Consider the following 13,693-nt stretch of genomic DNA (forward strand, 5'->3'; position numbering starts at 1 on the left):
TTAAAAACAGAGGCACACATACGTAGTTACACAGGTACGCTGGTTATTTGTAGCGCTGCTCTTTTCGTTTCATAAACAGACCGCTCCAGTTCGACTGTAGGCGCGCTAACAGCGCTAACGGAGCTAACTGGTAAACGGTGCCTGGACACGCGTCTTTTCCTGGTCAGTCGTCGTGAAAATGCTCCATGCGTTAACCTAGTGCCCAGCACTAATTTTAAGTCCATTTGTAACCGACCTTCGTGAAAATGTACTTTCCCAAACACCACTAGATCATGTAAAATGTTTTTTTGGGAGGATGCAAGGCTGGAATATTCTCATTTCTATTTTTATCACTCTGTTCAGCAACTGAGGAAACTGGTGCTGGAAATCATCCACCGCATCCCCACAAATGAGCACCTGCGTCCACACACCAAGAACATCCTGTCCGTGATGTTTCGCTTCTTGGAGGTACTTGGAGTGATTTTCTTTCTCTCTCACAAAACAAGATCAGTTACTGTTTAAACACAGTTGAGTGTTATTGCTCTCCGCTGTTGGTCTTACCTTATTTTCCTCTCACAGTAAAATGCACCGTAAGTGTTGGAAAGCTAATATTAATCACCTGACTAAAGCACTGTGTGTTTAGGGAAAATAGAATTTACCACCCCACACGGTTTCATTCCCTTTGTCTTTTTCCTTTCTTCAGATTGAAAGTGAGGAGAATGTGCTGATATGCCTTCGTATCATCATCGAGCTGCACAAACAGTTCCGTCCTCCCATCTCTCAAGAGGTGAGTGCTCGGTCTGTGAACAATAAAAAGATGTTTTGATCTTCATATTCAGAGTCAGATTGATTCTGACGACTGCAAACCTGGAAAGTTGTCATACTCCTCTGAATTCTTTTAAAACCGTTGGTTATTCTCAAATCTTCCATTCCCATCATTTTATTGTGTGTTTTATTATTTATTTTAGGTGTTATAAACTGCAGTATAAATAAACCTTGATTGAAGTTGAACCAGGGCAAAATAAGACATGTTAATTATTCCTTGTTTCTTGTGAGAAAGGGCTGGGTATATTTGAACATTTTCTCAGTGTTTGGATTAACGTATTTTCCATAATCCTGTCTTTGCAGATTCATCACTTTCTTGACTTTGTGAAGCAAATTTATAAAGACCTTCCAAAAGTTGTGGTGAGTACATTTTCTATTCACTCAAATCCACAGTTGGAGTTCCTTCCCCCCCTCTCTGTTGCCCCTTGAACTATCATTTCCAACTCCAACTCCCTTCCTTCTTTCTTCCTCCCCAGGCTCGGTACTTTGAGAACCCACAGGTGATCGCAGAGAACACGGTTCCCTCCCCAGAGATGGTGGGAATGATCACGTCTGTGTTGGTGAAAACGGCACCTGAGAGGGATGACAGCGAAACGAGAACAGTAAGTTAACCAGCCAAGTGTGTACAAGTCCATGTTTATCCACCTTGTTCCTGCGAGGGCACTACTGGAGAAATGATTATGGGTAAAACTTAGGGAGCAGACTTGGAAACTACAGTAAACTAGTTCTTCTCTCCACTGGCAAAACACGAAGGAGTTGAATATCCTGCAGCCTTTAAAATCACACGATATTGAAACGAAAACCCAGACTCTGTGATGTGGGACACGAAGGCTCTCGCTCGTCTCTTCGTCTGCCTTGAAGTAAATAAGATGGAGATCTTATTAGGTTGTTCATAGCATTAGGTTGCATAGTGATGGGGTTGTTTGAATTATTTACATTCATAATTGTTTGGGAAATACTCAGACTGTTGCATCAGCTTGTTTTAATGTGATATTTGCAGTTTAAATGACAGTAAAAGACTCAATATAACTATTTACATTTAACTCTTAAGTGTAAGAACACCAACAGAGTTGCGTATCGTGTCCCAGTCAGAAATGGTGTTAATTTGACACTTTTTGATACTTTTAACATGATCCTATGTGAAATTTCACAGTCATACCCATAATAATTATAACAGTACCGCCTCCAACCACTGGATGGCAGTGGAGCACTGTGTTCACACACCAAAGAAAAAGCAGACACCACAAACTGATTCTTATCCTTAAATAAAAGAACGTGTAAAAAGTAGATTATACTGGATTTTTTCATCAGTGGCGTGTTTTCTCATTAATAGACACATAATCATTGACCACATGGAGATTTATAAACACACTCAAAGTTAATGGTGTGACTCTAAACCTGAGCGTTTACGGTGAGGTAATGAAGAGACATACAGATATTTTTTATTTTTTTTGGCACAAGTGTGAGTGTGAGGAGAGACTTAATGACTTAAAATGAAACGAGAGGACGTTCCGACTTAATAAAGGGGATGATTACAACATTATTCCTGTCTCCTTGTGGCCAAAAATGTGGTTTCGTAACCGATGATTTGTTTATATTTTTTTCCTTTTACTTCTCCCTGCAGCACACCATCATCCCACGAGGATCTTTGTCTCTGAAGGTTCTGGCCGAGCTGCCCATCATTGTGGTGCTGATGTACCAGGTGAATGAAAATACGCTCCTTAAATCAGAATGATTTCCGTTTTCTTTGCTCCATGTAACAAAGAAATCACTAAAAATTAATCATTTTCATCAGCATTTCCAGTTTTTCAACATTTTCAAATTTTTAGATGTTTTTAACATTTTATGCACCAAACATCTACTCGATTTAAGAAAATAATCAACAAATAACACCAATTATGTAGATAAATGTTAGTTGCAACCATAAAATATGCTCAAATTCTCCCAGTTTTACCTTCAGGCAATTTGGTCTGACAGCGGAACAGGGCAATAACGGAGATATCTGCCCTTGCCTTGAAAAATCAAAGCCTGTAATTTGCAATGCAAAAAAAGGACCAGAGCAATGACCATGAATTCAAGGTTTGCTCTAAAATAAACTTCCCTTTGAGTAGATATTATTTGCTGCCAAGATTTTTGTCGAACTCACTCTGCTGCAAACTGAACGTATAAAAACTTTCTGCATATTATTGAGCTGTGATAATGTGTGTGTGTGTGTGTGTGTGTTACCTTGAAATTAGTTCCTCACTGACTGTAATTGTGTATGTTTCTCTCAGCTCTACAAGCTGAACATTCACAACGTGGTGTCAGAGTTCGTTCCTCTCATCATGAACACCATCATGCTCCAGGTGTCTCCACAGGCCAGGTAAGATGCATCTCTTTATCGTGTTTATCATGGAAGTGAATCTGTCTCACCTGTTAAATTTTAATTTTTTCTCCGAATCCAAGCCTTCAAAGTTTCAATATCCAATCCAACTTTATTCTTAAAGTACTTCATAACAACCTCAGTGGACCCGAATAATAAATACAAGACAGAATAAATAAAAGTTCACACAAGGCAATAAAATGCATCTAAAATCACAACTAAAATAAGTTAAAAGACATGAAACATGAGTAAAATGAACAGCCATACAATAAAATACAATACAAACTAAACTAAATATATAAATATTAAGCTATTCAAATGCCACCCCACCAGAAATAATTTAACTACAAATTGAAATGCTAATAATCTTTTTTTTCGATCATCAAAACCATTTTTCAGCTTCTTTAATGCGAATATTTCCCGGTTTCTTTGCTCTTTATATCACACGGAAACCGTTAAAACTGAATCAGTTTTGTCTGTGGACAAAATAAGACGTTTTCTTGCTTGTAAAATTCCAAATAAAACACATTTATGTCTGTACTTAAGTCACACGTTTGTGTCTTTTGGAATTCCAAATTTGGTGAGACAGATCGACTTCCACAGTGAAGTTTGTTGCTTGTAAAGTGTTAGATTTGGTGAGCTGATTTACTTTCACAGTGAAGTTATTGCACGTTTGTTTCTTTGGCGCGACAAAATGAACTTCCGCAGTTTGGTTTTACGAGTTTGTCGCTCTTAAAGTTACAAGTTTGTCGCTCGTATAATTCCAAATTTGGGGAGACACATTCACACTTCCACAGTTTAATTACAAGTTTGTTGATGGTTTTGCTCGGGCACTTTTGTTTTTTTGTTTGTTTGCTGTTTGCCGGAGTAAAAAAAAAATCCATTTGAAGAAGCTAAAACGGTAAGAATTGACTTAGCGGGAGGTGAAACCTCAGGCTAAAAAGAGACATGTGTGAAGCATTCAGAACAGGAACCAAACAGAGTTAATTTAAAAATAAAAAATACCTCTACAGGGTTTGGCAGGTAGGTAAAGAGAGTTTGTTTCTGATAACAGCTGTGATGCTAATAAAGAAACTAACACCCATGTGGAATGTACTCACATATGTGTAATTGCCACCTGGTGCAGGTGACGGCTTCGTTAATGGCTTTTGATTAGACTCAATCTCTTTTGTATGCAAATGGTGTTGTTTCCTTCACAGGCAACACAAGCTTTACAACAAGGAGCTGTACGCCGACTTCATCGCCGCTCAGATCAAGACTCTGTCGTTCCTGGCCTACATCATCCGCATCTACCAGGTACAGCTACAGTTTTATGGTTATTTACAGTTACAGCTACTCTCCTCACCAGCATTTTACAGGCTATATTGTACTTGCTGATTGTTGTCTATATTACTTTCTTCTGTTCTCCTAAAAAAAACACCATCAGAGACAGAGAAAATAAAAAAACCCACTATTTTACACCTCAAACAGTAAAAATTCACCAGATTGTGCTGTTGCATCTACATATTTGAGCCAAGAATCAAGTGACAATGAATTTTAATCACCCATAATTCTTATTTGAAATAAACATGAGTTTCTAAACCTGACGGGCAAGCGCAACTCTTATTTCTTCTTTTATTTACAATATTACAATGTAATATACCAAATAATACAGATATTTGAATAACATGTAATGGCCCTGTCTATAAAGACAATCATTTTCAAATTAGAGGTAGAGCGATTAATCTGGTTTAGGTGATTAATCGAGTCTGGTCGACACGGATATGATCTCATCTCAGGATCTATTTAATTGTGCTTTTTAACATATGTTTTTTGTGTGTGTGTCCACCTGATCAGGACCTGGTGGGGAAGTATTCTCAGCAGATGGTGAAGGGCATGCTGCAGCTGCTGTCCAACTGTCCCTCTGAGACGGCTCACCTTCGCAAGGAGCTGCTCATCGCCGCCAAGCACATCCTCACCACTGACCTACGCAGCCGTATGTACACACACACACAAACTTGTTTTTCTGTCTTAATAAGGTCACCTCATAGACCTCAATGCATTCCCCAGACCCTTACCATAACCTTAACCATCACAACTAAGTGCCTGACCCTAAATTTTAATTCTAAAACCAGGTCTTAACCCTGAAAAGGGGCCTTTTAAGTTGTTGGGCTGAGACAAAATGGTCCCCACAAACATAGGTTTTACATATTTTGGACCTTATAAAGATATATAAATATAAAAAGTACACACACAAAAGGTGATTTTTTTTTATTTCAGAGCTTGTTTTTCCTCATAAAACGCCTGACTTTTAATCACCGTTCTCTTTTCCCCTCAACAAAACTTAATGCCATTTGCAGTTAAATGTGTTTTTCCTGGTCAAAGCATTAACAGCCTGGACTTTTCTTTTTTCTTTTTTTTTGTGGCAAGTCCCATTTCATTTTTCATTCACGCAAAATAACATTTTCATTAGCTGTCAAACTGTCGGTAGAACCTAAAAAAAAAAGAAAAAGAAAGAAAGAGCGTCTGAATTTAATGGGATAAAAAGTTCAACAAACCATCAGGGCAAATCTTGACTGGGTTTGGGGATTTTTTTCTTCATATAATGAGATTTTTCTGCATTATTCTGTCGCTGACAAGCGCTTATGTCACTGGAAAGTGTTTCTGTGAAGTTTTCTTTGCTTTCAGTCGCATTATAGTCGCAGAGAATGGATGAAAGCATATGGGGCGTTTATACAGTTCATTTACAACTGTTTTTACTGTTTTATACTGTAAAAAAAAATGTTTTTTAAAACTGTTTTATATGGGTATACGTCTAATTTTATTGCAATACCTGTCTCATTTTATGCTCTCTGACGCTTCACGGTAGCATGAAACGGATGGAACTATTTAGCAATATTTTCAGATGTTGGTATAAAACAGCATTCACACAGTTAATATATTTAAATGCAACATTTTTGTATTGTTCATTTTATGGCAATACCTGTCTCATTTTGTGCTCATGGGTGCTTTGTAGTTGTGAGGAAACTGATATATGATGATTTTTAGATGATAGCATAAAGGTGGATTTATAAAGTTAGTATGTTTAAATATTTATATTTTATGGCTGTCTATTTTGTTTTTATTGCTCCCGTCTGTGCTCTTACGCGTCGGGGGTGTCAGGAAAATGAGGAAGTCATTTAAAAATATATTTGGGTGATAGTGTAGAGACATTTATACAGTTAAAATACTTTTTTTTTTTATCTGTGGCTATTTCAGTTTTATTGAAATACCCGTCTTCTTTTCTGCGCTCTTACACTTTGTAGTTGTGGGAAAACTAGGAAACGTTTAAATTATCATTTTGGATGATGGTATAAAATGGCATTTATACAGTTTTACAATACATTTTGTCTCATTTGTCTGAATCATGGCGTATCCCTTGTGTTCTCTTTAGAGTTTATCCCTTGTATGGACAAACTTTTTGATGAATCCATCCTGATCGGCTCTGGCTACACTGCCCGGGAAACTCTCAGGTAACTTTCCCGCTCTTGCCGTTTGCTGTCCAGTCAGGTGCGTGTTCAAATTGTCCGAGCATATTAATCAGGCCGTCCTGGCTGCTGCCGAAAGATCTCTGGGAAGTTTGACGGCACTTGCAACACCGCTGCACAGATTGCCCTGTCAAGTTGTCATGTACATGCGGCATCTCCAGAGGGCAGGCTGCCCACACTGGGAACGTGCGCCAGTCTTCAACCTCCTTGAACTCTCTTCAGGTGTCGAAACTAGTTCACCTCATCAACAAAATAGGTGTCATTTCTCATTATTTGCTGATAGGAAATCAGGCAGCTGTATGAGACCTGCCAGGACTAACTGTGTCACTCATCATCTCACCTTTTTTCTGCTTCCTGTGCCAGTTTCAGCTGCAGCTACTTTTAAATATCTGCCAACCTTATGTGCTTTTGTGATTACCACTCGTTTCTGCCTGTTAGAAAGTGCCAGTTCAGTGGAGCATATGCCCTTTTTTCCCCAGTTTCCCCCCTCCCCCCACTTCCATGAAGTCATAAAGTTGAATTATAATTTTGTTCTAAATGTCACACTGACATATCTCTTTCTTTGCAGACCCCTGGCCTACAGCACGCTCGCAGACCTGGTGCACCACGTTCGTCAGAACTTGCCGCTGACAGATTTATCCCTCGCCGTGCAGCTCTTTGCCAAAAACATAGACGACGAGTCTCTCCCCAGTAACATCCAGACCATGTCCTGCAAGCTGCTGCTCAATTTGGTGGACTGCATCCGCTTGAAGTCAGAACAGGAGAACGGCAACGGGCGGGACATTCTGATGAGGATGCTGGAGGTAGGCAGCACAGCTGGCATCACTTAAACAGTCCATGTGCCCTAACCCATGTGCAACAGGGTTTGTGAACTAATATTCTGAGAAGTCAGGGTAGAGAAAATAGGTCTGAAACATCATAATGTATTTTCTGGACCTCTGCTGCTGTAAAGATTAAAATACTCTTGCGACACTTTTTTGTTGTACCATGACCATTTCCTCATTTACCTTGGATTTTGAAAAACCTTGGTGCGTTTCCACACAAATTGACCCAGGAAAGAACTTTCTTTTGACCCCTGAACTTTCACCCAAAGAAGAATCTCCTCTGTTTGTTGCTCTTTAAGCCAGTGCGGCTGCAACTCACCTTTTAAACAAGACCTTAATCGAGGTCCAGGGTCTTTTGAGCGTATTTTCCGAGGAGGAGGTTCAGTGGGTCTTGGAGAAGAAAATGTAGTGCAGTTTCTTACACCACCCCTGTACGTCACGTACTCTGATGTACAGGGCATGTGATGCATACAAAACATTTAGAGTCATTTCTTTTCCCCTCCTTTTCCATAAATCAGGTGTTTGTGCTGAAGTTCCACACCATCGCGCGCTACCAGCTCCCCTCCATCTTCAAGAAGTGCAAGCCTCAATCAGAGATGGGCGTCGTCGACCCGGTGGTGTTGCCCGGCGTCCCGGCCACGCCCACTCCGTCGACCTTGCCCGCCCTTCCTCCTCCCGCTCCTCCCACACCCGTCGCCACCACTCCGTCTGCTCCGCCATCATCAGGAGCGACCTTGGACCGACCGGGCGAGAAAGAAGACAAGCAGACGTTTCAGGTGTCTGACTGCCGCAGCCTGGTGAAGACACTGGTGTGTGGAGTGAAGACCATAACGTGGGGCATCAGCTCGTGCAAAGCCCCAGGAGGTGAGAGGACACAAATCAACTAGTACTTCATATATACCCACCATGTACATGTATTTGTATTCATGAAATTTTGTTTTATTTCTCCAGAGGCTCAGTTTATTCCTAACAAACAGCTTCAGCCAAAAGAGACGCAAATCTACATCAAGCTGGTCAAATATGCCATGCAGGCCTTGGACATCTACCAGGTACGACCAAAGACCTGGACTCTACAATCTCTGTTTCTAAAACTTTAAACCTCATATTAAATCCCTGTCACTCTTGTGTTTTTCTCTTGCTCAGGTTCAGGTTGCCAACAACCAGCAGACATACATCAGGGTGGCCAACTGTCAGACTGTACGCATGAAGGAGGAGAAGGAGGTTCTGGAGCATTTTGCCGGGGTTTTCACCATGATGAACCCCCTCACCTTCAAGGAGATCTTTCAGACCACCGTGCCGTACATGGTGGAGAGGATCTCCAAGAACTACGCACTACAGGTACTGTATATGCTGTGTCTCATAAGTTTCTGTCCTAATTGGTCACACGTGCTCACACCTCCCTCTCCTGTTGTTCCAGATTGTGGCAAACTCTTTCCTGGCCAACCTGTCGACGTCGGCTCTGTTTGCCACCATCCTGGTGGAGTATCTTCTGGAAAGACTGCCAGAGATGGGCTCCAACGTCGAGCTGTCGAACCTCTACCTCAAGCTTTTCAAACTGGTCTTTGGCTCAGTGTCTCTGTTTGCTGCTGAGAACGAGCAGATGCTGAAGGTAAAAACAAAGACTTTTGATTATTGGACGCGGTTTCTTTGTCTAAAGCAAATTTTACAAATACGGTTGTCCATTTGCATCTCAGCCACACCTTCATAAGATTGTGAACAGCTCCATGGAACTGGCCCAGTCAGCTAAGGAGCCGTACAACTACTTCCTGCTTCTCCGCGCTCTCTTCAGATCTATTGGTGGAGGCAGCCACGACTTACTCTACCAGGAATTTTTACCTCTTCTCCCAAATCTGCTGCAAGGTAAAATCAAACACTGTTATCTCTTAAGTGTAGTTTGTGGTTAGAGGTTGACTGATGTGGGTTTTTGCATTTTCTTCCATTTGATAAAATACAACTGTAAATTCCATTTTCCGTAACACTCCCAGGTCTGAACATGCTGCAGAGTGGCCTCCACAAGCAGCACATGAAGGACTTGTTTGTGGAGCTGTGCTTGACGGTGCCGGTGCGCCTCAGCTCCTTGCTGCCGTATTTGCCCATGCTCATGGACCCGCTCGTGTCCGCCCTGAACGGCTCTCAGACTCTAGTCAGCCAGGGCCTTCGCACGCTGGAGCTGTGCGTCGACAACCTTCAGCCCGACTTCCTCTACGACCACATTCAGCCGGTCAGAGCTGAGCTGATGCAGGTGGGTGTTTCTTTAATCCTGACTCATCATCCAAGTCACCTACTGTTTGAACCATGTATTTTGTGATGGTCATATCACTCCTTTTTCCTTGCCCAGGCCCTGTGGCGTACCCTGCGTAATCCAGCAGAGAGCATCTCTCACGTAGCTTATCGCGTGTTGGGGAAGTTTGGAGGCAGCAACAGGAAGATGCTGAAGGAGTCTCAGAGGCTGCATTACGTGGTGACCGAGGTCCAGGGGCCCAGCATCAAGGCTGAATTCACCGACTGCAAGGCCTCCATACAGCTGCCCATGGAGAAAGTAAGATGTGATGACCCGCTGTCTGTCGTTTTCATGCCTTCGTTTTTCAGTCTTTAGAACAAAGGAATTACACATAAAAGAGCTTGATATCCCTCATTATTGTTCTCCACAGAGAGTAATATATCTTTGTCACAGGGTTTTTATGTGTGTGAGAGGAGGAGACTGAGTGAGTGAGGGAGGGAGGGAGGGAGGGAGGGAGGAGACGTCTGTGTGTGTGTGTGTCCTCCAGGTAATTAAATTCATCTCCTGTTTCTCCTCCTCATCCCCAGTCAGTAATCATCAATCTAGTGCGGGCCACCATGACGGCATTATTTACTCTCTCTAATGGCTGCTCCTTCTTTCTGGCAATCCATCTGTGTGTTTGCTATCATCATGAGCACTAGCAGCCTATACACACACACACACACAGACAGGCTGAAGGCATGAATCTATTTACAGGGTCATGATGCAGCCATATGGTTAGTTAGCTCATAGATTTAGGGATGACTGTAGGTGTTTTTATGTTCGGCACAGAGATCAACAGTGATTTCAATACCTTTTCTGCATCTTAAAACATTCTCACGGAGTTTGAGCTGCAATTTTACCCTGAGTTTAGCTCAGTTTTCTCTTTGTCATCATGGGCCGCTGGTTGTAGCTTAATAGGAAAACGCCACTTTTATGCATTTACAATAAAAGCTACAACATAACACGGGCAAAAAAGTGACAGCCAGGCTAGTACTCGCTGAAAAAAGTGCATGTATTTTAATAATAGAATTCTTGTCAGTGTCCCAGTCCTGACAGATAAATCCTGATATACTAATCCACTGACAGGTTTGCAATTCAATTATGCCGTGTCCTCATCTCTCCTCTCATACACCATTCATTCTTGCATCCTCCTAATCTTCTCCCCTGTGCTCTGAGTGGCATTAATTAGCTCATTTTCTTCCCTTTTTTAAGTGCCTGGTTGGTGCGGCGTGTCGGCTCATAATGCAGAAATTGTATTGACCTTTGCTCGGCCAGATGGCAGCTGTGTTACTTCTTGAAAATAATTTGCACATTACTGTACACACTGCGGCTCAATTTCCATGTGTATAGTTTGGAAATATAGGCCTTTTGCAACTTAGAAAGTCCCTTTCACAGTCGCACGGCAGAAAAGGCTGAAAGTTTTGTCTGGTTTTTCTTTCCCAAGGCAATAGAGACGGCTCTCGACTGTCTGAAGAGCGCCAACACAGAGCCCTACTACAGACGACAAGCCTGGGAGGTCATCAAGTGTTTCCTGGTGGCCATGACCAGTTTGGATGACAACAAGCACGCTCTCTACCAGCTCCTGTCTCATCCAAAGTAAGTACACTCTTGGTTAAAGCTATAAATTAAATATCATAAATAGACAATAGACAATTTGCTTAAATAGGATATTTATAAGCCACATCCCCTAGCCTTATCTTAGATATTATGGATACATTTACAGTTTTAAATGGTAAAATGACCCCCAGCAGCTTATTGTTAAACCCTTTAAACAGTTTTAGCCATTTTTGGAGCTCTAAAACACGCTTTTTCCTTGAAACCCCCACCCTCCAACATGGGCTTTACATCCATTCTTCACCACTACCTCCACTCCTGTCCTACCACCTGCTGTCATGCCCCAGTTTTCAGTCTCTCGCCTCCTGTCTTCACTCGTCTACCCGACACACACAGCCTCAGTGATTCTGTCTTAGGAGCAGCAATCACTAATTACACAACACTGCCCCACACCCCCCCCCCCCCCAACTTGACACCTACCCTCCCACTGACAGGCTTCACATACATGAGCAGACAAACAGGAAGCACAGAGGAGAAGGAGGGGGGGTTTATGGGGGGGAATCGTCACATTACCATCATTGATCCTTGGGCAAAAAAGGGCCAATTGACTTTCCCTGGTGTGTTTACACTACACCGTGCCCCTGCCGCCCTCCTGTCATTACGCACTAACACACACTTGAACACGTGAGCACAGTTCTGTAATGGATAATGAAGTGTGTCAGTTATGATTGGGTTGGAGCTGAGGGGAGGCGCGGCTGCTTTAACGCCTCAATCTTGTCGGACATTTTTATTTGCTGCCTTTCCATTGAAGGATTTTGTCTCCCCTTTTCTTCCTCTGCCTCCCTTCATTTTAATCCCGCCAACTCTCTTTGCCTCCGTAGTTTGTCTCTGTAAATATAGCCTTTCACTTCAGAAAGAAAAAAAAAAAAGACACACAGAGCAATTCATGAAATGCCAACTGGGGAGACGGCAGCGGCACTGGAGTGGCAGGCCTTCTGAATGAATGAATGAAGGGCAATCGATGTGACATTCTGTCAGCCGTGCCACCCCCACATTCTCCACCCGCCACCACGTTCCCTGCTCGCCTCCCTTCCTGTTCTTCTCAGTCTTCCCAGCCCAGTGCCCCCTCTCTCTCCTCCTCCTCCTCCAAAGAGCAGTCTTTTAAATGGCAATAATGAAATGAAGCGATCCATCAGGTCTGCCCCTGGCGTGTGGCATTATAAAACACAAGCTCAAGCATGGAGAAAACAGCTGCTCAATCACACACACACACGCACACACAGCCTAGTCGCCTACAGCTGCAGTAAATAACATAAACACCAACAGGGGACAAAGAGGGAGCCAAGATTAGGAGAGGCAGGAGGATCTTGGGCTGTCACTCTTTTTTTCTTCCTTTTTTTCTGAATTTATAATCACCCCGTAATTCATTTGAATAAATGTGATACTTTATTAACACTTTCGCTAGCATTCGAGTATTCAGACGAGTAGGGTGGAATTAACACTCCCTGAACAGGAAATCACTGACAACAGCAGGAAGCTCCAACAGCGTATGTCGGTTTTATCTTAGTATACAGAGCCAGGGTTGCGAAGGGGTGGGAAATTCCTGGTAAATTTCCAGAAACTTTCCATGTGATTGGGAACTGAAAGTCTGGAATTTTTTAAATATTCAAAATAGGAAACCTTCAATGGGAATTAATTAGTCTACCAGCCTGATCGAGGTGAAATGTGGCTTTTCTCAGATGTCCCTGGAACACACACACACTGATATCTATGAGCCAGACAGCTTTCAGTAGGGGTGCGTCGACTTGGTCATCTATGTCGTCTTTTCTATGAGAATCGATACGCTATGACAAATATAGATATTTTAATTAACAAATGAAAGCACTCTAAAGTAAACAATCCCTGCCAGTGTCGTTCGCCGGGCCTCGCTGTTTCAGGTTTCACATATAGTATTAATATGTTGTCCTTGTATTCCTGTAATTCATTATGTTTTTTTGTACCCTCTTTCATTAGCTTCACTGAGAAGTGGATTCCCAGTGTCATCATCTCTCACCGCTACAAAGCACAGGACACGCCTGCCCGCAGAACATTTGAACAGGCCCTGACCGGGGCTTTCATGTCTGCCGTGATAAAGGACCTGAGGCCCAGTGCGCTGCCCTTCGTAGCTAGTCTGATTCGCCATTACACCATGGTCGCTGTGGCACAGCAGTGTGGTGAGGGACTACTGTATTCTTCATCTAATATTAGCTTTCTGTTTTGCCCAGGTGTTGGCATGTATTCCCTGCTCCACAAGAAAATCAGTCACTTTCCAATTCTGTTCTCATGATGATTTTAAGAAATTCCTGGCTTTTTACACAAGCGGCATGTAAGTATCTCATGA

The 13,693-nt window shown here is 42.3% G+C and overlaps 1 protein-coding gene across 3 annotated transcripts in view; it reads left to right on the top strand.

Annotated features, from left to right (window-relative positions):
- trrap (transformation/transcription domain-associated protein) overlaps positions 1-13,693 on the top strand; it is a gene marked incomplete at both ends in the record, with an annotated part of 96,921 nt that overhangs the window by 1,542 nt on the left and 81,686 nt on the right. For 2 of the 3 annotated variants that reach the window (XM_083903468.1, XM_083903469.1), the window contains 19 exons: positions 343-447; positions 683-766; positions 1,108-1,164; positions 1,281-1,406; positions 2,429-2,506; positions 3,078-3,166; positions 4,366-4,462; positions 5,003-5,141; positions 6,579-6,657; positions 7,241-7,475; positions 8,015-8,360; positions 8,448-8,545; positions 8,640-8,834; positions 8,914-9,105; positions 9,191-9,356; positions 9,482-9,738; positions 9,835-10,035; positions 11,204-11,355; positions 13,327-13,526. In XM_083903468.1, the coding sequence (XP_083759594.1) occupies positions 343-447; positions 683-766; positions 1,108-1,164; positions 1,281-1,406; positions 2,429-2,506; positions 3,078-3,166; positions 4,366-4,462; positions 5,003-5,141; positions 6,579-6,657; positions 7,241-7,475; positions 8,015-8,360; positions 8,448-8,545; positions 8,640-8,834; positions 8,914-9,105; positions 9,191-9,356; positions 9,482-9,738; positions 9,835-10,035; positions 11,204-11,355; positions 13,327-13,526 (2,896 nt within the window). The remainder of the gene's footprint in view (positions 1-342; positions 448-682; positions 767-1,107; positions 1,165-1,280; positions 1,407-2,428; positions 2,507-3,077; positions 3,167-4,365; positions 4,463-5,002; positions 5,142-6,578; positions 6,658-7,240; positions 7,476-8,014; positions 8,361-8,447; positions 8,546-8,639; positions 8,835-8,913; positions 9,106-9,190; positions 9,357-9,481; positions 9,739-9,834; positions 10,036-11,203; positions 11,356-13,326; positions 13,527-13,693) is intronic. The other variant, XM_083903470.1, reaches the window with a different exon arrangement.

This window comes from Microchirus variegatus, assembly GCF_963457635.1.
Source record: "Microchirus variegatus genome assembly, chromosome: 17".
NCBI lineage: Eukaryota > Metazoa > Chordata > Actinopteri > Pleuronectiformes > Soleidae > Microchirus > Microchirus variegatus.